This window comes from Sinocyclocheilus grahami, unplaced genomic scaffold (assembly GCF_001515645.1).
Source record: "Sinocyclocheilus grahami isolate Dianchi unplaced genomic scaffold, SAMN03320097.WGS_v1.1 scaffold21.1, whole genome shotgun sequence".
Lineage (NCBI taxonomy): Eukaryota > Metazoa > Chordata > Actinopteri > Cypriniformes > Cyprinidae > Sinocyclocheilus > Sinocyclocheilus grahami.
This window is the reverse complement of record NW_015505200.1, coordinates 990,307-1,013,296: the sequence shown is the minus strand read 5'-3', so window position 1 is coordinate 1,013,296 and position 22,990 is coordinate 990,307. Positions and strand designations below refer to the sequence as shown.

Here is a 22,990-nt window from a genome sequence, read left to right as displayed (position 1 = left end):
TGTTTTTATTTTAAGTGAATTATGTGCCGACCGAGGTCCCCCCCCCCCCCCCCAAAAAAATATTTACTCACCCCTCAGGCCATCCAAGATGCAGATGAGTTTGTTTCTTCATCGGAACAGATTAGGAGAAATTTAGCATTACATCACTTGTTCATCAATGGATCCTCTGCAGTGAATGGGTGTCGTCAGAATGAGATTCCAAACAGCTGATAAAAACATCACAAACTTCCACAAGTAATGCACATGACTCCAGTTCATCAAGTGTTTTTAAGAAACAAATCTTGAACTGATGTATTTGTTTATTACAAATATGCAGCTTGTGGGTCACTTGGATTACTTGTGGACATTTGTGTTATTTTTATCAGCCGTTTAAACTCTCATTCTGACGGCACCCATTCACTGCAAAGGCTCTATTGGCGATGCTAAATTTCTCTAAATCTTTTCTGATTAACTGATGGCCTAAGGGTGAGAACATTTTCAGCAATTGTTCATTTTTGTGAACTATTCCTTTAAGAATTCATTTAAAAAAAAATATTAATTTAGAAAAAAAGCATAATAGAAGCATTTTAGCTAGTGGTCTAAGATTTTTTAAACCAGGTAACAGTGACATATTTGGTTGCAAATTATTCTGTGATTTCACTGTAATGGAGAGCAGGCAGCTGAGTGATGGAGTAGGGGTGTGTATCTGAGAGGATTCAGGGGTGGTTTCAGGGTGAAATAACCTATTAGTTTACTAGTCAATCACATAAGGCTGATTTTAAAAATAAAATTTGAAAGTCACTACTGAATTCAGTTGCATTCATAAAGTCAGGAAAGGAGACTGGGTTGCTAACGAATGCAGTTTGAAGCAGACACGTTTCATGACACATACCCTGAAAGCAGCCAGGATTATGCGAGTGACCTTCTCTTTGACAGACTCTTGGAGGATGTCGGAGAGTGCCGGTACCACATTGTAGCGCCGCAGCTGTTCGCAGAGTTGTGGGCTGAATGCCAGGAGCCACACACAGAAGATCATCTGATACTGCAGCTGGAAGCCACACTTATTACTCAACACTGCCGTGATGCTGAAAGATGCACAGACAGAACAGTCGAAGTTAGGGTGTGCTGAGAGGATGCTCTTCATAAAGTTACACCTGATGGTTTGATGGGTGAGATGAGAGGAAAATGAGAGCCCACATTTTTGTGATGTATAATGAGACCATTACATGAAAGAAATTTTACTTGAGAGGCAAGAAAAAGAAAATTATCTTCAGAGAAACCTCATTATTCTGTCTTTACTCTGTCTGTACACTAGCAAACAAAATAGCTTTTATGATCACAGGGCTAAAACCTGCTAGGACAATGAGAGATGCTTTCTTGTTTTACAAGATTTGTTCTACAAGATTTGTTTTAGAGCCTAACTGATATATCGTTTTGCCAATATTATTGGCCAATATGCATCAAGATAGCAGATTGACAATTTTAGGTGCTGCACTTTTTCTTCCAAAATTTTGCTATCAATTGCTTCAAAAATAGACATAGTATCTTCTTTTTGATATTGCGGTCGAATCTGTCTGACCTCTGCATAACTTGGGGATGTGCTAATCGCCTTCCTGATATTAATGATCTTCTCAGAAAAGAAGGAAGCAAACTTGCTGTCTGAGAGCATTTCATTGGGAATCTGACTTGGGGGGTTTGTCAGTCTCTCAACCGTAGCAAAAAGAGTGCAAGTGTTGTTTAAGATACTGTTTATAAGGTTTGAGAAGAAACTCATATTGAAAGCATGAAGGCTGTCTTTATAGATGCTATAGCGAATTTTAAGTTTTGTCTTCCGCCACATCCGCTCAGCTTTTCTGCATTGCATTGTGCATACTCTGTACTGCTGTTGATTTTCTCCAAGCTGATTTTTGTCTGCCAGTCTTCTTGCTGACTTTCACAGGAGCAATTTCATCAATAACATTCTTAACTTTTGAGTTAAAGGAATCAAGGACAAGATCAACAGAGTCTGCAGAAATGCTTAGTGTTAAAGATATAGCCGCCATAAACAGCAAACTAGTGTTCTCGTTAATGCATCTCTTTCTGGCAGAGACAGATCTAGATTCAGTGGTAGCAGAGATCAATATATCAAAGAAAATACAGAAGTGATCAGATAGTGCTACGTAATAACAATTAATAACAATGGATGAAATTTTTAGACCCCTACTGGTCTAAAGTTAGTATCTTTCTGCAGTTCAATAGACGGCAGTGCAGTGGTGGCTTGAGTCTGTTGAATGGTGATTTAACGCTACGTAGTCACCTAGTTGGAGAGACTCAATGCTAAGTAAATAAACAACAATGTCCCGACTTTCACTATCACAATGAGCTTATCATATTTGTTTGCTACATTAGTAGGGCTCTATGATTTCCGCGATGCAGAAAACATGGATGGAATCGCGGAATTCAGTCATAAAAACGGAATTTACTGTATAACGTGGAATTTCATGGAATTTGTCTTATTTTTGATGAATAAATAAAATACAGATCAGTACATATATATAGACTGTGTCTGTGAATATTAAACTGCAAAAAGACTTATTTAAATATGAATGTTATGCATGTTCATTTGATTACGAGAAAATACACAACACAGAATTTGTGGGGAAAAAAATATTATTCATTATTATTTATTCGTTTTATATGTTTACATTTGGAAAAGCTGTGCTTCCTGCATAAACCTGCCCCTGTTGGTTTGGCAGTAGCATGCTTGCCCTACACAGTTACCTTGTTTAATATCTTAATTCAAGTTATATATACTGTATTTTGTTCTATTTGTGTTATTTATAATAAGTGAAGTTTACTGTTAAGTGCACTGATGTCAGACTCATTTTGAATAATAAAGTTTATTGTTAAATACCCTGCCTCCACTACATAGGCCTATGTTTGTCACATCATTATAAGTGTTTGATCACCACATTTGAGTTATCATTGCAAAAAATGTGTTTATGTATTCTTGTTGTCAACGCTTCCCTGTGATTTTCATGATTAAAATAGCCTAGATTCTAGATCGCTACATTATATTCCTCAGCAACGAGGTGGTAAAATTGCTGTTTTTGAAGTAATTGTACAGAGAGATGCGCAGACGCAGGTACATGCAACAGTCATCTCTCTCGGTCTCTCTCTCAAACGATCAATCGATAATTAATTGAAATACAAGCTATAATTCATTCAAATAAATGTGTTCTTACTGCACTATTTCATCTCTGTGTATGATTTGAAGCGGGCAGAATGCTAGCGCTAATGTGCCGTAACTGATGAAAATAACTAGGGATGCACCGATACCCCTTTTTTCAGTACTCGCCCGATACCGATACTTTTATTTTTGGTACTTGCCGATACCGAGTACCGATACCAATATTTTTATTGTATTTGTAAATTTTTTAAATATACTGCACTATTTCATCTCTGTGTATGATTTGAAGCGGGCAGAATGCTAGCGCTAATGTGCCGTAACTGATGAAAATAACTAGGGATGCACCGATACCCCTTTTTTCAGTACTCGCCCGATACCGATACTTTTATTTTTGGTACTTGCCGATACCGAGTACCGATACCAATATTTTTATTGTATTTGTAAATTTTTTAAATATTGGGTACAGAAACCAAAAGAGTATGTATGTTAGTTGGTTAACTTTATTTATCAAATAGATACGGTCAAACCTAAATTTATTTAGACACCTTCAACACTTCTCCCATTATCACAGTTTATTCGCTATAGTTTAGAAAACGGTAATAAAATATAACAAGAACTTAAATGGAGTCAGAACAAATTCAGCTTGATAATGTTAGATAACTTTGATAGAAAGGTAATGGATTACAATCAACCAAAAATTAGACAGCTGTTAGTATGACAGTATTTACACAACTATCAATACTTAGTTGGGCCACCCTTAGCCTTAATGACAGCCTGTAGTCTCCTGGGCATGCTGTCATCCAGCTTCATGCAAACCTCTACTTCAATGTTTTTTCCCAGACTCGGTCTGAATCATTTTTGGTCCCAAATTTGTATCAGTTTTACTGGTAGTCTACTGTATGAAGAAATTTTGGGTTTGTCACAGTTTACTTTATTTTGCTATCCTCACTTACATAAATGAACTACAGTGTCCTGGTAAAAAAATATCACAAATTATATCTGGTCTCTGAATAATTTTTGGTTTGACTATATCCTTCGGTTATTTTTAGACTTAATTATGCCCATTAAAATGTATTTTACAAGTTTTTGTTACTTTCACTGTTAATTTTTTTGCTCTATGGTACATCATCTTTCATTTAATAGCATTAGAGCTGCTTCATTGCAGCGGCTTACTACTGTAATCACGCGCTTTGCTGTAACGATGCAGGGAACCACTCATTATAAATCTCCTAACAGTGATATTTTCAGAAATAGAAGTCGCGTTTTTTTTGTCATCTGAAACATGCTGCGATTTATATTCCAAAGCCACTCATATAATGCAGAAACGCTCCAGCAAGCAAAACACGCGCAACGCGTGCAGGTATTTGTACTGATGCAGAATAGTACAGCCTAGTGCATTTCACACAAGCTGTTAGATTCACTTTTGCCAGAAAGTCGTGTATGCCTAAGGTTAAAAATAAATGACATTTATAGTGAACGCCCCTATAAATGGTCTTATTTTTACAATTTTGTTTTAATCCAAATGATACGTGTGCTAAGTGAGCGAACATCAAATATCACACAACAGAATCGCGCGCGCTCTCTCTCTCTCTCCCTACCATTAAGTAACTTGTGCATTGTTTTACTTACTTGCTTTTGACGTATTCGACCGAACTACAAACTTTCCAGTGATGTCTGTGAGAAAGGTATATTCACTCGACAAGCTCGCGCATCTGCGCCGCCGCGCACTCAATCCACTCAGTGTGCTTTGTTTATCAGCTTGCGCACATCAGCTATACAGGCGTTAATACTGAATCTTTAACATTATATTCATTGCATAAATATACTTCGTAGACATCCTTAATCTCTAATAACTCCATTCTGCTGTCTGTTGTTCTTTTGTCGGTGTTTCATTGTCTGAATATGGCACTTATCACATGCTGTGTGGTATCGGCGTTTGGTATCGGGGCATTTTAACGAGTACGAGTACGAGTACAGGAGCTCAGTATCGGGCCCAGTATCGGTGCATCCCTAAAAATAACTGTAATTTTTACCCATTCGGTCAAATATTGTGCTGCAAAGAGCAATACTAGTTTTAACTTGACTATAACTTGGCAAATGGCTATGAAATAAGCAGGATAATCAACAGCTAGCCATGCATTAAAGGATTTAAAATGCACTTCACGGAGGCAAGTGCAGGATGTATGCACTTCTTTGCCTCCACATAGTGGATTTAAAATCATTTAATGCACGGCTAGCCGTTGATTATCCCTTACATATTCTGTTTATGTAGGCTATATACTGTATTCTATATATAGTACCAGTCAAAAGTTTGGACACACAAATGGGAAGTGTGTCCAAACTTTTGACTATACTGTACTATAGCCTACACATAAAGAATATCGGCCGATATGTGACCCTGGACCACAAAACCAGTCATAAGGGTCAATCTTTCAAAATTGAGATTTATACATCAATTGAAAGCTGAATAAATAAGCTTTCCATTGATGTATGGTTTGTTACGATAGGACAATATTTGGCCGAAATACAACTATTTGAATATCTGGAATCTGAGGGTGCAAAAAAATCTAAATATTGAGAAAATCGCAAGTTGTCCAAATGAAGTTCTTAGCAATGCATATTACTAATCAAAAATTAAGTTTTAATATATTTACAGTAGGAAATTACGAAATATCTTCATGGAACATAATCTTTACTTAATATCCTAATGATTTTTGACATAAAAGAAAAATCAATAATTTTGACCCATACAATGTATTTTTGGCTATTGCTACAAATATACCCCAGCGACTTAAGACTGGTTTTGTGCTCCAGGGTCACATATATCGATATCAGTCTTTTATTACTCCCTAATATCAGTATCAGCCCCCAAAAAACCCATATCGGTCGGGTTCTTCAATAGGGCAAGGGATGGGCAGCATAAAATGGGTGTGAGTAGAGCACTGTTAATTGCTCTTGCTCTACTCTCCAAAAATAAAAAATAAAAAACAATAAAATAATAATAATAATAATAAATTGGTTACAGAGTACAGGTTCTTTTTTGACAAATCAATTTGTATACCTTTTCTATGAACTTTTCAGACAACTGGTTACAGATTAAAAAAAAAAAAAACATTTTAAAGAGATTTCACTCAAACACTGCAATTCCTAAAATTTTTACCGCATTTTTAATTTAATAAAAAATTTTAACTATATTTTTGATCAAACAAATGCAGCCTTGGTGAGCATAAGAGATTTCTATAATATAAAACATTATATTTAATAAAAAAGATTATTTAATACAATACTGTTATAAATATTTTTAATTCCAAGTCTGGAAATCACAATTATAAAAAATCCCCAAATACTTCTAGGTAACCATAACCAAGACAGCAGGTATTGTCTACTATGTGCAGTATTACCCAAAACATGACCTACATATTAGCGTGAAAGTGAATATTACCAGTTCACTCCGTCAGCCTCCACCCAGGCGAATCTGTATTCATTCACTCTCAGCATCAGCTGCAGGCAACCAGCAACACACTGAACATACTGGGAGCTCTGTGAGGGTCAGAAGGAAAAATACACATACACGACACGCACAAATTAGCATGCACACAAACACAAAAGGAACACGAAGAACAGAACAGTTCAGATAAGCAGGGAAATGGATGCGTGAAATAACAAGCCCATCCTTTTCGGGGTACTAGCAAAGGAACACTATGAAACTAGGCTGCTCAAGCAGCATTTACACTCTGTAATTCTGCATTCACTTATGCACGTGCAATACGGTTCTGACTTTTAAAAAAAACGCCTTTTAGGTAACATGCTGGATCAAAGAGACAATCCCACAATGCAGCAGAGAGAAAGCAGCAGCCTTGAAACCTGGACAGAGTGAGTGAATAATAGAGAGATGTTAGAGGAGATGTGGCTGAGAGGAGAGAACAGACTCAGTCATTAACCAAGGAAGATGATGCTGTAGATCAGCACCATGTGCATAAAAGCAGAGTGGTCCAGAGAATAGAAGAGACAGGGAGACAGCTCATGAAAAATAGCAAAGTGGAGACGTCTTAAGAGCCATGAGAGGAAATTGAATTAAAATTTGTGGCCACTTGCATTGCACCAGCAGATTTTGACTTGTGACACATTTTTTTTTCAAATGAACTCTAAAAAGCGCAAAAAGAAATGAAAGAGAAATACTGCTATAATGCAAGACAAAAGCCTTCTGGTGGGCCTTTCAATCAATCAAGTCTAGTATTTAAAAAAAAAAAAAAAAACTGCAGAAATACTGGATTATGACCACAGCCACTGGCAAGAGAGGAAAGTATCTTTGTAAAAATGCTTATAGATGGACACAGACAAAAAGTGTTATATTAGAGAAGTGCAGCTGTAGGAAAAAGTGAAAAGATTCACAGTGTATATGAATGGGGGAAAAAAGCAGTGGACAAGAAACAGCATGTGCCGCATCCCAAAAAAGAGAGGGGTGAAGATCTCGGCCTCTGAAAGATGATGGAGGCTAGTTTACACAGTTGCATATCCACCTCCTTCATCTGTGACATACTCACTTCACTGGGGGAGATGGTCCCTGTTCCAGGTTCAGCACCTGTACCATGTAGTTTCTAACAAAAAAAAACAAAAACAAAAAAAGATAGAAAGAAAAAATCTGTGATTTTGGGCCTCTTGTTGGAGGGAACTATAGCGGTATTACTGGACAATGATGGGAGGCATATGACTCCTGCATGAGTGAGACGGCTTGTTCATGACAGGAAACAGTCTAAAATTCTGTGGGAGACTGGCCCTGAATTTATTTCAGTCTCATCTGCACTGCAAAATTAAATGCTTAAGCATGTCACAAGAGCTAAGTCATAATTTGGATGTAAAGACACTAAAGTCAACACTTTTGCAACTGGCATCTAAAATGAAAAGCCCAACATAATTAAACTGGTATTTATAGTCATTTTCAGCTTAGAATAGACAGCATTTTTCCTGATTCATTAAAAAAGTTTATTCACAGCCATTGAACAAAATGAACAGCTACAATGAAACAAATTTATGGAGTGCACTCTGAGTGGTCTAATAAACATGAACTGCTTTGAGAGGTCTCCTATTTATGATATTCAACATTCATTAATTCAGAGGGCCCTAGGGCTAAAATATGAAATTGCATGCAAAATGCAACATCCTATTACTGTAAGGTGATTTGTAGGGGAAGTGAAAATGAAAGCTGGACTTTATCACGTGATCTGTAAGTATATGCATTCACTAAAAGCCAGAGACCACTGTATGAATAAAACATTTAAAAAAACTTTCTCATCAGCAGAGGACCAAAGCACCGCTGATCTCAGATAGTCATAATAAAACAACTAGTATGAAATAGTGACTTTATATATAACAAACTGAATAAAGTTTTTGTAATGCATCAAAAGATCTTTCATTCATTTTGAAGGCATTTCATTAGATGTCATTCATTCATAATTTAACAAGCTCATAAATGCAGAATAAAAATTCTAGTATGTTTCATCTAATTGAAAGCAAATGTAAACCATCTTATTCATCACATCTACTGAAGTATAACAAACTATTTATACAGCTTTTTTAATACAAAAAATGTCAATACAAGTTGTAAGTCCTGTTTTTATTCTCTCTTTTCACTTTGGCATTAAATAAACCAATCTAATGCAGTACTCTATCTCAAGGTTATACACCCTCTTGAAGAATATCACTGTGTCTCTCCATTAAGCTCAAAACCGTACTCTAAAGCCATTTTCTAATGAAAGCAATTGGAAAACATTGAATGTGTTAGTAGTTCACAAAAGAGGGATGTTTTCAGTGATTAAATCACAATTATGGCTTTGATTTCTTTGAACTATGAATGAACCCCATAAAAAATTAATTGTATACACACTTCTTTTTATTAAACCAAAATGACATCTGTACTTCAGTGGAGGTACACTACTGTTCAAAAGTTTAGGGTAAACTTTGACTGCAGCTTCATTCACTCCATGTCGTAATAACCGCAATTCTGAGTTGACATTCTAATCTGAGCTGTTCCAAGTCCTTGGACTCTGAATTATGCATATCTATGGCTCGCAGAACTCATTACAACTTGCAAACTGGGAATGTTTTGACTTGGACCATATGAGTACTGTACCACCTGACTACCGCAGATTCATCCTCGTGTCTGAGTAGAAAGTCACGTGTTGTCAACTCAGAATTACAGTAATAACTAGTGATCGTCCGATATTGATATTTTATAACCGATACCAATTATTTGCATGTTTATGTGCCCGATAACCGATATGCAGAACCGATATTTATTTACTGTTATAAAGTAAATAAATGACTGAGTGAAGTAAGTACATACTTCACTTTGGGTTTTTTTTTTTTTTTTAGTGTTGAAAATTAGCAGTCTTTCATGTTAAATTTAATCTTCACATTACAACAATAAAAAAACATTTTATTTAAAGCATCAGCAGCAACACTAACATTAACAATAAGCAAAATAAATGTAGAAGGTCTAATGTTTTCAGATGGAGAAAATAAATTAAGGAAAGGAATCTGTGACGAGTGGGGGTGGGGCCGAGAGCCGTGGGAACGGAGCGAGGCTGGTGGAGTAATTGATAATGAGCGACATCTGCACCACTCACCAGTCTCGGGTCCCACGGAAGAGCTCCGGAAGGATAAAAGGAGGAGTTACGACAGTGTTGGACGAGAGAGGACCAGGCCTGGACTTCATTTTGTGCTTTGGTTCTGTTTGTGCGCGACAGTCGTCCACGAGGGGCTGTCGCGCTATTTTGTGTTTATTTTATTATTAAAGTTTTCTTTAAGTGTTCGCCGATTCCCACCTACTTCTTCCCGACCTACAAATGTTGTTACAGTTATATAGTAAATGTTAAAACAAATTAGGGTGTTTTAAACAAGTGAATCTTGTTCAAAGTTACATGCTGTGGCCATGCTGGAGCATTTCCTGAGCATCAACCACATCAACCCGGTGAGTGAACAGCAACATGAAAGCGGCTTCACGAGACTAATGATGAGCACAGACAACAGACAGAGAATTAAATTTAGCATTTTTATTTCCAACATGCGCTCATTCATGGCTGTATTATTTAATTAATGCAAAGTTATGTCTTTATTGGGAGAGGACTTGACGAATTATCTTAGTCTACGTGACTCCGACTTCATGAGACGGTGAGCATATAGACAACAAAGAGAGAATAAAATTCAGCACTTTTATTTCCAACATGCGCCCATTCATGGCTGCATATTATTTAATTCACGCAAAGTTACGTCTTTATTGGGACAGGACTTGACGGATTATTTTACGTGACTCCATGAGTTCGTCTCAATTTCTTCGAGCCAAGCTGCATAAACTGCATATCAGGCATTTATGTAATACATCTAATTTGTGCATTAATGGCTGTTATGTTAAATAAAGTTTACTAACTACAGTAAATCAAGTACCCATGCACGCCGTTGTTGTCTTGTTTCCCCTCAGATGCGCTGCAATGGTGATCCTGCGTGGAATTCTCAAAACATCCACAAGATGGCTGCGTATATCGGTGAATTCGATATTACAAAACCGATATCCGATTATTGTAAAATGCTTAAATATCGGGGAAAATATCGGTAAATCGATATATTGGTCGATCTCTAGTAATAACGCAGCTTGACTTTTACTAAAAAAAAATTATATTTCAAATAAATGCTGTTCGGTTTAACTTTCTTTCATCAAAGTGGAAATTACAATGGAAATTATAATGATTTCTACATAAATATTAAGCAGCATAACTGTTTTCAACATTTATAATAACATTCATAATAATAAGACATGTTTCTTCAGCACCAAATCAGCATATTAGAATGATTTCTGAAGGATCATGTGACACTGAAAGTAATGGCAGCTGAAATTTCGGATTTGCCATCACAGGAATAAGTTACATTTTAAAATATATTCAATTATAGAGAACAATTATTAAGAATTATTAATAATATAAAAACACGTTGGTAAATATAAGATACTTGTTTTAAATCATTAAAAATAAATCTTAAGATCAAAATCTTTCGAACGGTAGTGTATATCAGGAGTGGGGACGCATTTGTTTGCATTGAAATGTGATCAACTGGAGCTTTGATGGTGGGGATAAAATCTAAAAAAATAAAAAAAAGTGGTGGGGACATGTCCCACCGTTAATGATGCCTATGAGTGAAAACAAGATTCTAAAATGTTGACACAGCCTTCAAATCTCTGATATGACCAAAACACTAGTCCTGTTATCGGTGCTGCATGTAAACGGAGGTTCATTAAAACTATCTTCAAACATGTCCATAACACATTTTTGCACTCTCATGTAAATGGATTCCGGTTCAGGATTGTGAAACAACACAACATATGTTTGAAGTTTATCAAAAATGGTTAAGATTAAGAATACATTCAAATCCAAACAACAAATGCACGTGCGCACACACACACACACACACACACACTGTGTACTAATCAGGTGTGACATGAGACAAGCAATTTCTCTGTCCACACAGTACATTCTCTAAAATACTAAACTGTTATGTGACACAATCACAGCCAATTAGAATATATTTAATGTTTAATGTACAGCTGTGAGGAGCAAAATTTTAGACCAGTAAGATTTCACTGTAGGAGGCAATAGTGTAAATACAGGAAATGATTGACAAAACGTCCTGCCCTTTGCTGCGACTGATTTGGATGAAACTCAGATATACATGGAAAAGAGCTTTTATATCTTGCTACTTTATAACGTCCCGCCTGGTACACTGACAGGCTTGGCTCGACATAAATATATCATGCATATCTACACCAAAGACGTATTATGGGGCATAAAACAAAAGAAACCGAGACAAAAACATAATTCAAGATGCTGTTTCACCAGTTCTCCCAAGCAAGTAACAAAAAAAAAAAACTCTACAATAACACGCTGAAGCACATCAGTTTTTGTTTTTTTTTTACAAAAAAGTTGGTACTACGACAAGTAAGGTTGACCTCTGGTTCCCATGTGCTGGTTATAAATGACTCAACCCAATGCACTTACCACCACTGCGCCCTGAGTGATTCTCTTAATCTGTATCTGTGGCTGGCCTGCTGGAGCAGAGCTCACAGTTCACAGCTCATTCAGAGTCAGGAGGATCCAGGATCAAAGCGTGCTCTAGGCACTTCTCGGTTTATTTTTCTTATTGTGCCCTTTATATAAAGCACTCTGCTGCAGTAGTGGCCTGACATGGCTGCCTCTGCAGATCTTGACCCCCTACTGTGTACATGTAGGATACGAGGAGTGACACAGTAAATACAAATTCACTCATTCCTGTGCAGGTGCTGCAAAGTGTTTGACACACAAGCTGGGCTCCAAAAGTATTAGTCAACTAGTGAAAATGCTTGTATTTTTCAATACCGTAAATATACAATTACAATATTTTTTCACAAGAAAAATGTTCTGAATTTCTTACCCCATTTGCTTTAATTAGGCTGTTTTCCTGTTTTGTTAGCAATTTTCCATGACATTTCAATAACCTTTCCAATTACGTTTCATATATAACATAAAACAACCATTCAAATTCTGATCAGTTTGGTAATTAATCATTCAGAGAAATTTGTGAACCAATTTTTAATGATTCAGTGAAAATAATCGACTCTGAACCCAAATGGACACCACTGTGGCTTTCAAGAAAATTTACTCTACACAAATCTAATAACTGGTTGATTAATTAATAACTGGTGATTAAATATTTTATAGTAAAACAAAGTATATTAATTATAGAAATATTCATTACTTTATCAGGCCTAAAAAACACAATATTAAAAGTCCTTAAAGGGGCCCTATTATGCTCTTTTACGAAGTCTTGATTTTGTTTTGGGGGTGTACTAGAACAGGCTCTCATACTAGGTTGTTCGAAAAACACATTATTTTTCACATATTTTACATTATTACAACACCTCTCTCCCCAGTCTGGCATGAACGGCTCGAATAGTTTCTGTATCAAATGAAGGCCCGCCTTCTGAAATACGAAATGTGCTGTGATTGGTTAGCTGGGCCAGTGTGTGTTGTGATTGGCAGCACTCTGCACCTGGTTGGGAAATGTCATGCCCCTTACCATAGCCGCCTGCGAGCTTCAGTGTAAATATAGTGTCAAAATCAAATCAATTAGAGCGCGATTTAAACCCGGATGATTGTAACCATTCTAAGTTTGTCTGCCTTGGGAAAGCTAGCGTGTCTCCAACATAGTGATAACACTCATTGCCTTCTCTAGTGCAGCTCAACCAGGTCTCGTCCCATTCGTTGATATTTGTGATATCACAAATCCCGGAAAATATGCGGTGTAGTCCAAACGAGTCATTTGTTGTAGTTTTTGAAAAGTGATTTCTGTTAAATAAAATATCTCCTTTTGAAGTGGACTTTGAACTTTGTAACTTTTTTATTCTCAAACAGCAACATTACAGACTAACTAAAGTTGAAAAAGGGAAAAAGCATAATAGGACCCCTTTAAAGGGTTAATTCACCCAAAAATGAAAATTAGGCTGTGTTTTACTCACCTCAGAGGCATCCTAGGTGTATATGACTTTCTTCTTTCAGACGAATTCAGTCAGTTGTTTTGTTTTGAAAGAAGAAAGTCATATACACCTAGGATGCCTCTGAGGTGAGTAAAACACAGCCTAATTTTCATTTTTGGGTGAACTAACCCTTTAAAATGTCCAGATTTTACATTTGACTCAGTTTAAAAAATAAACTACAAATAGGGCTCAGTCAAATATTTCTGAATTTATTTGATGGTATAAAGTTGCTTTACAATTGCCAAAAAAAACTTTGTTTCAGGTATAAATTAGATTTTGATTTAACATTTTCAATGTGGACTCAAGACTTTTGGACTCCACTAACAGAAACATTTTAACTGTAAAACTAAATAACCATCTTCAATATGAAGGCTCCCCATTTAAACCTCCAAAAACCTAAAGGCAAAAAAACGTCTTCTGCAGCCTCTCTTCACTTTAATTTTTTGAAAACAGATGCAATGAAATGGACACTGTGACTGGGACATTCTATATAACATCGCCATTTTGTGTTTCAATAAAGAAAGTCAGTCATTCAGGTCTGGAATGACATGACAGTGAGTAAATGATAACAAAATTGTCATTCTTGGGTGAACTCTTCCCTTAATTGGTTGGAGAGAGACGCTACGTTGATTTTAGGATATAATCTCTTTGTTTTCTACCTGAGAGCTGAGCTGGGTCTTAATCCAGTTGAAGTAGTAATTCAGGTCACTGCCCTCCATCAGGTCACGTCCCCAGGCAGCCAGCTTGGCTATGATCCTCGCAGCCTGAGAGAAAAAAGAGAAATGTCGCATCAGTGCTTGAAAGATGCATTTCTGTTAGATGTGGCTTTCATACAGATGCTTAAATATAGGAATATATACAATGCCTTGAAGGGGCTGTGGCCTAGTGTGCCTTATCTGGGCACAATGAGCTGTGGCCATGCAGTCAAACAGAGTTTGTATAGAGCTCATAACATTTCCCAATCCTACTCTCAGTCTCTCTCCCCATCATTTCCTGTCCTCTCTCTGTTTTCCTCTGAATAAAAGTAGCAAAAGGCCAAAGGGCAATTAACAGCCTTAATTGTGATAAGTAATGGCAACTGTTGCTCCACATCCATCTGAGACATTCAACCTGAAATTAAACATCCCAAATTAATATTTCAGCCAAATGAATATGCAACCACTGCAGAATATGCTTGAATTGCTGGTCAGATGATGTGATTCACCGAGAGCTCTATCACTGCCAACATTTGTGTGTGAGCTATGGTAATGAATGCACTTAGAGCCATTCTGATGTTTCCAGAATACATGACATTTACTCTGCTTGCCATGCAAAAGGGGAACTCTAGAGTGTTTCATTAAGAGCTTTGGTGAGGATGGCAAGGGGAATCAATACCATCCTCATGCAGTTCGGCACCCTGCGACCGCTGTCTGTCTGAAGGGTAATTAAACTGTGACTTCATGACTGACTTCACACTGTTCTGTGTTTTGGAATCGGGTTTGTACTTCAGTCTGTGTGCATTGAATTTATTTAATACACGAGTTTCACAATTTGAGTTGAATTACTGAAATAAATGAACTTTTCCACAACATTCTAATTTACTGAGATGCACCTGTATGGAATTCTCTTTGATGAATTATTGACAGACCCCATACAAACTATGGGCTCTCAAACAAAAGGTTTAGAGGTACTGGCCCTGAATGTAAGCTCAATAATTGACATTTACGTACAAGTCATTGTTGAATAAAAAAAATGGGGGAAAAAATATAATTTATTGCTTTTAAGAACAAAACTAAATGCTATTATATAATAAGCAGAATACGGTGTGGAAGATTGTGGATGACCCTGGAAACTGTCTGTATTAACTGTGGCTGTATTTCTGTTTAGGCAATGACGTCATTCCAAAGTAATTATAGAGAGAAAGGAGGATAGGCTAACTTTGTTCAGTAATTACTTGGAAACATTTTTCTTCCAGGAGAAAAGGGTTGTCATATTGGCCCATATTTCATGGTGACTTTGTTATGTAAATGCAGTTGAACCATCAGTAAACACCACCTGCACACTCCTGAAATTTAATTGTGTGTGTAATTGTGTGTAGTTGAAATTAATTTTTTTATAATTTTTTTACAGAACACAGAACAAAATATGAGGTCAAAGCAGGTCAAATGAGCTTCTTAAAATACATTAAATTTCAATGCTATGACAAATAATTTAAGGAATATTGTGATTATTTTTTGCTCATAACTGTAACAAAGCAATTTCTGCCTTTTATGGTTGTTATAAGTTTAGAGTATGAAAATATGTAATATTATTACAATTTAAAATAACCGTTTCACATTTAAAACATTTTAAAATGTGAAATGTAATTTATTCCTGTAATGAAAAAAATGGAGTTTCAGCACCCATTACTCCAGTCTTCAGTGTCACATAATCCTTCAAAAATCATTCTAATATACTGATTTGGTGCTCAAGAAACCTCTTATTATTATTATTATTATTATTAATGTTAAAAATAGTTGTGGTGCTTTATATCTTTGTGAAAACTGCGAGAGAATTATTTGGTGAACAGAAAATTGAAAAGCATTTATTTTAAATATAAATCTTCTGTAACATTGATTGCAAATGTCTTTATTGCCGCTTTTGATCGATTGAAAGCATTATTGCTGAATAAAAGTATAAATGTCTTTAAAAAAATCTTATTGACCCCAAACTTTTGAACAGTGGTGTATATTATACATATCTATTTTTTTTCCTGATAGCAACTTACCATGTGAACAGTAAAGAGGTCTTGACGGTTCAGCATTGGGAGGAAATACGACCAGGCTGTATTCTTAGTCCTCTTGGCATAATCAAAGAAGATATTCACTCTTTGATGATTTTCCTGCATAGTAGAGCAGAAGACCCATTATTGCAACATAAAATAATTATGATCTCAAACACATTGTCCGATATATAGTTAAAAGCTTTCCAAAAATCTTATTGACCCCAAACTTTTGAACAGTGGTGTATATTATACATATCTATTTTTTTTCCTGATAGCAACTTACCATGTGAACAGTAAAGAGGTCTTGACGGTTCAGCATTGGGAGGAAATACGACCAGGCTGTATTCTTAGTCCTCTTGGCATAATCAAAGAAGATATTCACTCTTTGATGATTTTCCTGCATAGTAGAGCAGAAGACCCATTATTGCAACATAAAATAAACTGATAAGAAAAGTTGGGTGATTTATATAGAAAAATTATGATCTCAAACACATCGTCCGATATATAGTTAAAAGCTTTCCACAAATGGACATTAAATAAGATCAGTGACTACATCTGTAAGGGTAAAGTACTTCCATTTCACCACCACTACAACATGAGCAATACTTGGTAGCATCGTTGTGTCCTTGAAAAATACTTAATACACCCTACGTCATGTACATGATACTTGACGAGAGTGAGACAGTTCATTTGTTCAATTTCCCCAGAGAGACACTTATAAAATGAATTGATTTTTAAAATGGAAAGATGTGCCTGTTTATCTTGGTTTTAACATTATAACCACTTTGCATATGAATAGAATATCTCATCATAGAGGCATAGGCTAAATGAGCTGTTAGAGGACACTGTATGAATACAGAAATACTCAGTATAGACTGCACACAGAACCGCAGACTCCATAAAAGCAATTGAAAGTGGGTTTTATGAAGGCCATCTATCAGCACAAACTTAACAGATAATATTGACAAAATATATAGTGAAAAAGCTAAGCTAGAGCATCAATCTGCATCTAGGCCATAACATACTATTTATTTAAGGATTGACAGTGACATTATGAATCAAAATCAGTTTGAGGACGTGACATTTTTCCTTTTTGAACATTTGCAAGACCAAGGCTGTGAAGAGACAAAAAGCAAATGTCATAGTAATATTAATGTAACGGTCCACATTTTTCATTTCAATACACTCTACACCTTTCATGTGAGATAATACAGGGTCAGTTTATTGTAAATGAACACTCCAAAGAAAACAGACATTAGAGTTGGACTTTTTATGTCCCTGAAATGGGGCGTGTTTTTACCTGCAGCGTGTCATCAATCAGGGTCAGGATGTACTGAACAGTTTGCTCTTTAGATATATGAGCCATAAGGTTGAGGAAGGTCTTTGCACACTACAATAAAATATGTTTGAAGACTTAGTTAAATGTACAGACTTAAATATAAATACAACAACAAGCAAGCCTATGTGAGCCTAGTCATTTTCACAAAGCTTTAATTTATATAAAAGGGCCCCTAAGATCAGTGGTTCTAAAAAACTAACCAAAAATAAAAACACAGACAATGATCTAGCTTGGTTATGCTAAATTAATGTGGTACATTTCATCTTTTAAACTAAACAGGTTGGAAGGGGCAAAACTAATACTAGAAGATTATAATATCCACCTGATGTCCTTCTTTTGTCAGAACTGCTTGCTTGTCTTCAGACCCGGCAATCTCAAACTTTTTAATGAACTCACAGTCCTCAGCTGAGATCATTTGGCCCCTGAAAAGCAAGAAACTTACCAATGACTACAGGGAGATAGGCACAACAAAAGGCAATCCAACAAAGTGCATCAATTGATCACATTCTTTTTATTAAACATATTTACTCTCACTTGCTTTTGTATTGTTTTAATCTGTCAAAGATCCAATATATTCATTCGCAAGAGCCCAGACAAGTAAATCATGTTTTTCTCATCTGTGGAGAGTTTGCAGGACTCAATAAAAAGGATGGGACGATGGGTCAGGCCCACTGATGAACTGTTACTTGTCCCACTGGGTCCTATTGATCACATACAAGTGTCTAAGCCTTACAAATTAAAGGTGCACTCAGTATTTTTTTAGGTGTAATTTCTGGCTATTATTACAAATGAAAAATATACTGTTCTAATTAGATCTAATGTAATAATTGTAATTGCTTTACTGTATGTTGCAAAAATACATGTTGTTGAGCTGTGCCTTGTTCCTTCAAAATTTGTAAGAAATATTCAATTCAATTGTCAATTAATTAATGTACATATGGCAGAAATGTATGGAAAAATCAATTAAAGGCCTAATCAAACAGATGATAAACACTATTAACAGCAATTATTATATGATGCAATCAAACTTATAGCAAAATTTGGTAGTTCTGTATGTTGTTTCAGCATATTCATTGTTGAATATGAGAAAACAATGAAACTCTCTGAACTGTAATTTTGCCCTTTTAGTCTGATTTTCAATATGGTGTCAAAGACAAACGTAACATGAACATCCAAGTAAACTTGTGCTACTGCCTTCCTTGCATCAATATGATTTCACCTGCCACATGACCTCTGCATTAATATACATCTGGTTTAAATTACAAATATAGACTGGTTATCATACTTCATTATTCAGTCTTTATTATACTTAATTTATGATTTTTTTTCTAGCTGAATTTTGATTGTCCTCAAATTTCTGTAACTATCCAGTTGTCTGGTTTACAGCAGAAATAAAAATAACAACAACCATAATATAACACAAATATATAGCAAAAACACTACCATTTAAAAGTCTGAGGTCGGTAGGATTTTCTAAATTTTTTGAAAGAGGTCTCATGCTCGCCAAGGCTGCATTTGTTTTACCAAAAATACAGCAAAAACATACTACAACTAAAAATATTACAACTTAAAAATAACTGTTGTCCATATTAGAATGCAATTTATTGCTGTGATGGCAAAGCTGAATTTTTTAGCAGCTATTACTCCAATCTTCAGCGACACACAATCCTTCAGAAATCATTATTTAATAATCCGCATTTTTTTCAGGATTATGTGATGAATAGAAAGTTCCAAGAAATTGCATTTGTTTGAAACAGAATTTTTTTGTAACAATTTAAACATTTTTTAAATCCCTTTATTGCGCCAGGTGTCACAAAAAGTATTAATTTCTTTAAATAATTAAATAAACCTGACCCCAAACCTTTGAACAGTAAAGTGACTAACCCCTTTATGACAGGGGAGAAATACTGACTATACTACTATGTAAACAGTAAAATCTGAGAAAATAAATGACTACTTTTATAAGCATATTCATTGTTGAAAAAAAAGTAGTCTTGGCTTAGTTGGTAAATAACATTAAAGGAGGGCTATGCATACAATAAATGACAAAACTTAAGACACTTAATGTCAGAACCAGACAGAAAAACACAGCCATACACACCACCTCCATCATAAGTGTCACAAGACAGTGACACAAACTCAGTTTCCTTAAAAGAACTTGTTCCCGTTTTAAAAGAAGCATTACACCAGAGCTAATTTTGTCTGTATCAAAGCAACCAAGATCCAAATTCTGAAGATACACACATTCTTGTATTCAGATGCAAGTTACTCACTGGAGGTAGGACTGCCAGTTGACCTTGTTTGCTCGGACCTCTGCGGCCTTTGCTGCGATGATATTGGTAGGGACGGCAGCGTCCACTGCCCCTCGGATATCCATCTTGAGTTCTTATTTATTAGGACCTTTAAACTGAACACAATATCAAATCGTGATGTGCTGTCTCTGGAAAGGCCACCATGGCAAATACTGCAGCATCTGTAACGTTACTCATTCCAGCTAGCTCTCCCCGAAAAGAGTTAGAAACATAGATAACACAATGAAAAACAATGCTTAACACAGATTACTGTGTAAAAACGACGGTGTGTTACTAATAAACCCTATAAATATGATTTAGCATAGCAGGGGTCGTGTATCAGCTAGCTAAGGCAGAACGGGTAAAAATGCGAATTATAACTTCACTTAAAATATAAATGAGGTTAACTAAACGTTTCGGTGGGTCTGGACACATCATTTCAAAATAAGTAGATCATATTTGTAATACGTCTTCAAAAACAAACAAACAAAATACTGAATGGACAGAGCCACTGACAACTGCTAATGCAGAAAACAGCGGGTTGGAAAGCTAGCGCCTAGGCTTTGTGTATAGTCAGACGTTGCTATACAGATAACTGACAATTATTTGTGAACCCGATAAACAATATTTGTAGTAGAAATATTAGAAATATATTTGACTTCTCGCTTACCTGCTGCCTCTGCTGTCAAATTGCTACAAGACGTCACGGGATCAATGTCACGTGATGCTGTCATGTGAGAGGGCCCGCGAATTAACCCTTTAAAGAGTAGAGTCTTTTCAGTTGCGAGGATTTTCCAGTAGCCCCTCACTGCAGAACACAAGATCCAGGGGGCGTGGTTGGATCCACATCTAGGTGGTGGAGATGGGTAGGTTTAGGGGTGGAGATGGGTGGGTTTAGGGATCTGGGGGTGGAGACCGGTAGGTTTAGGTATATGTAAGGTGGGAAGAGTTGGATCTGGATCCAACCACGCCCCCTGGATCAGTGACTCGAATCATTTGAATCAGTTAAAATGCGTTCACTGATTCGTTCAGTAGTGCTTTTATGGAAGTGAGGCTGTTACTGCTGGACGGGTTCATACGGAACACCCTGCAACGTCAAACACAGAAGAAACTTTAATATGGTAGTGCTAGTGTAAAGAAATCTGAGGTACAATATAGGCCTACTTTTGTAAATAAATGTCTATACTTTCATTTAATATACGTCTGTAGCCTATATAATACAGTCATGTGTATTTACATCAGTGGTTCTTCAGCTTTTTGACTCCAAGCACCCCTATACACAATATTGGCTGAAATGCCAATGGAACCAGATTAAAGTAGGTAACTACAATAATTATAATTCAAATAATTGTAATTAAATAATATACATTTAAAAATAAATCATTTAATTAAATAATTATAAGTAAAATTATTGCAATTAAATAATTTTAATGGTTTAATTATTCGATTAAAATAATAATGTTTCAGAAGTTTTAAGAGCTGAATGTTTTTCATGGATCCCAACCTTTTTAACCACTGAATTTACATGACTTTTCCAGTCATTCATTGTTTCCTGGATAAGAATTAAGAAAAAAATATGTCTTTAAAGGGGTCATAGGATGCTACATGCACTTTTACAAGTTGTTTGAACTGAAATGTGTTTTTGGCAGTGTGTGTACACAACCACCCTAAAACAATAAAAATACACCCAGTGGTTTTTTGTTAATCTACTAAAATCTTTACCCCTTTCTCAAATCGAGCCGATCTCAGATGCCTGTCTGTGTGACGTCACACAGACAGGCCCCTCCCATGATAGTTTGATTGACAGTAGCGTTTCAGCACAGACTGGACTGGCGTCTTACCTTAGACCCGCTTGAGTGAGCTGTCATCAGTCCGCCATTGTTTCACCGCTGGAGCAGATGTAGACAAGAATGACTCCTAAGCGATTGAGGTGTTCTGTTGTTGGATGTAATAATGAACATAGCAGTCGTCATTTACTCCCGAAATCTGAGCCACTGAAGACAGTGGATTATGTTTGTTTTTTAAGGGAATGCACCCTCGATCTACATAAATGTGTCTATGTTCGCGCGAATCATTCGTGATCCAGCTTCACCTACAGAAGAAGTGAGTGTTTTTTTTAACGAATCTTTGCAAATCGCCTTTCCTAATAATGTGATAATTAGCAAGTTTCACGATGAATGCGGCTAAAGTAAACAGTCTCTCTGAGAGCAGCTCGGAAGAGAGGGAAGAGAGGTCAGCAGAGCTCATTAACATTTAAAGGAAAATGCTACAAATCTGCATGCTCGGAAAAGAGCTGTTTTTGAAGGGTAAAAAAGGTGTTTTTTACACTACCATTGAGAAATTTTAACCAAACTATGTTACAGACTTTTCATTAAGACCCTAAAGAATCATATCGACTTGTGGAAACTGGGCATCCTTTGATCCCTTTAAATATTTTTACTAAAATTGACTACCTGATCAAATTGCCTTTTTATTACCTTTTATCTTTGTATAAAAGGTATATATATATATATTTTTTTTTAAATTTAAAACAACAACAAAAACCTTAATTTACATTACTTTTCAAGGTATAGAAATGACACTTTTAAGTAAAAAGTATTAAAGTTAACCACATTTGACTGGTGAAGTTTTGTATATTGAACCCTATATCCACTTTATTCAAAATATTGCTCACATGACACACTTGTGGCTGTGAACGACAGGTGCACATATCCTGTGTTTAATCTGTCCTAAGCCTGTGAAGTGCACTAAACCACTGGGGGATCAGACTCGATGGGACATGCACAAGTGTAATCCCTTTTCTGCCCTCTTCACCAAGTGCTGCTCTCATTTGTTGTCTTCTGTTTAAGTTCCTTTTGTTAGGGTACCTGCTAACCAGAGATGTGAAACTGCCGTGGATCATGAGAAACCT

General features: G+C 36.1%; 1 protein-coding gene across 2 annotated transcripts in view; it reads right to left on the bottom strand.

Moving 5' to 3' along the window:
• The window catches only part of LOC107556597 (V-type proton ATPase subunit H), a 43,520-nt gene extending 22,697 nt beyond the window's left edge, over window positions 1-20,823 (bottom strand). Inside the window, exons 1-9 of one of the 2 annotated variants that reach the window (XM_016239732.1) lie at window positions 20,750-20,823; window positions 20,062-20,195; window positions 18,111-18,210; window positions 17,750-17,839; window positions 16,733-16,846; window positions 14,366-14,470; window positions 7,693-7,746; window positions 6,591-6,688; window positions 872-1,064 (exon numbers count right to left, since the gene is read on the bottom strand). In XM_016239732.1, the coding sequence (XP_016095218.1) occupies window positions 872-1,064; window positions 6,591-6,688; window positions 7,693-7,746; window positions 14,366-14,470; window positions 16,733-16,846; window positions 17,750-17,839; window positions 18,111-18,210; window positions 20,062-20,165 (858 nt within the window). In that variant the 5' untranslated portion in view covers window positions 20,166-20,195; window positions 20,750-20,823. The remainder of the gene's footprint in view (window positions 1-871; window positions 1,065-6,590; window positions 6,689-7,692; window positions 7,747-14,365; window positions 14,471-16,732; window positions 16,847-17,749; window positions 17,840-18,110; window positions 18,211-20,061; window positions 20,196-20,749) is intronic. The other variant, XM_016239738.1, reaches the window with a different exon arrangement.
• Between the last annotated feature and the right edge of the window lie 2,167 nt (window positions 20,824-22,990).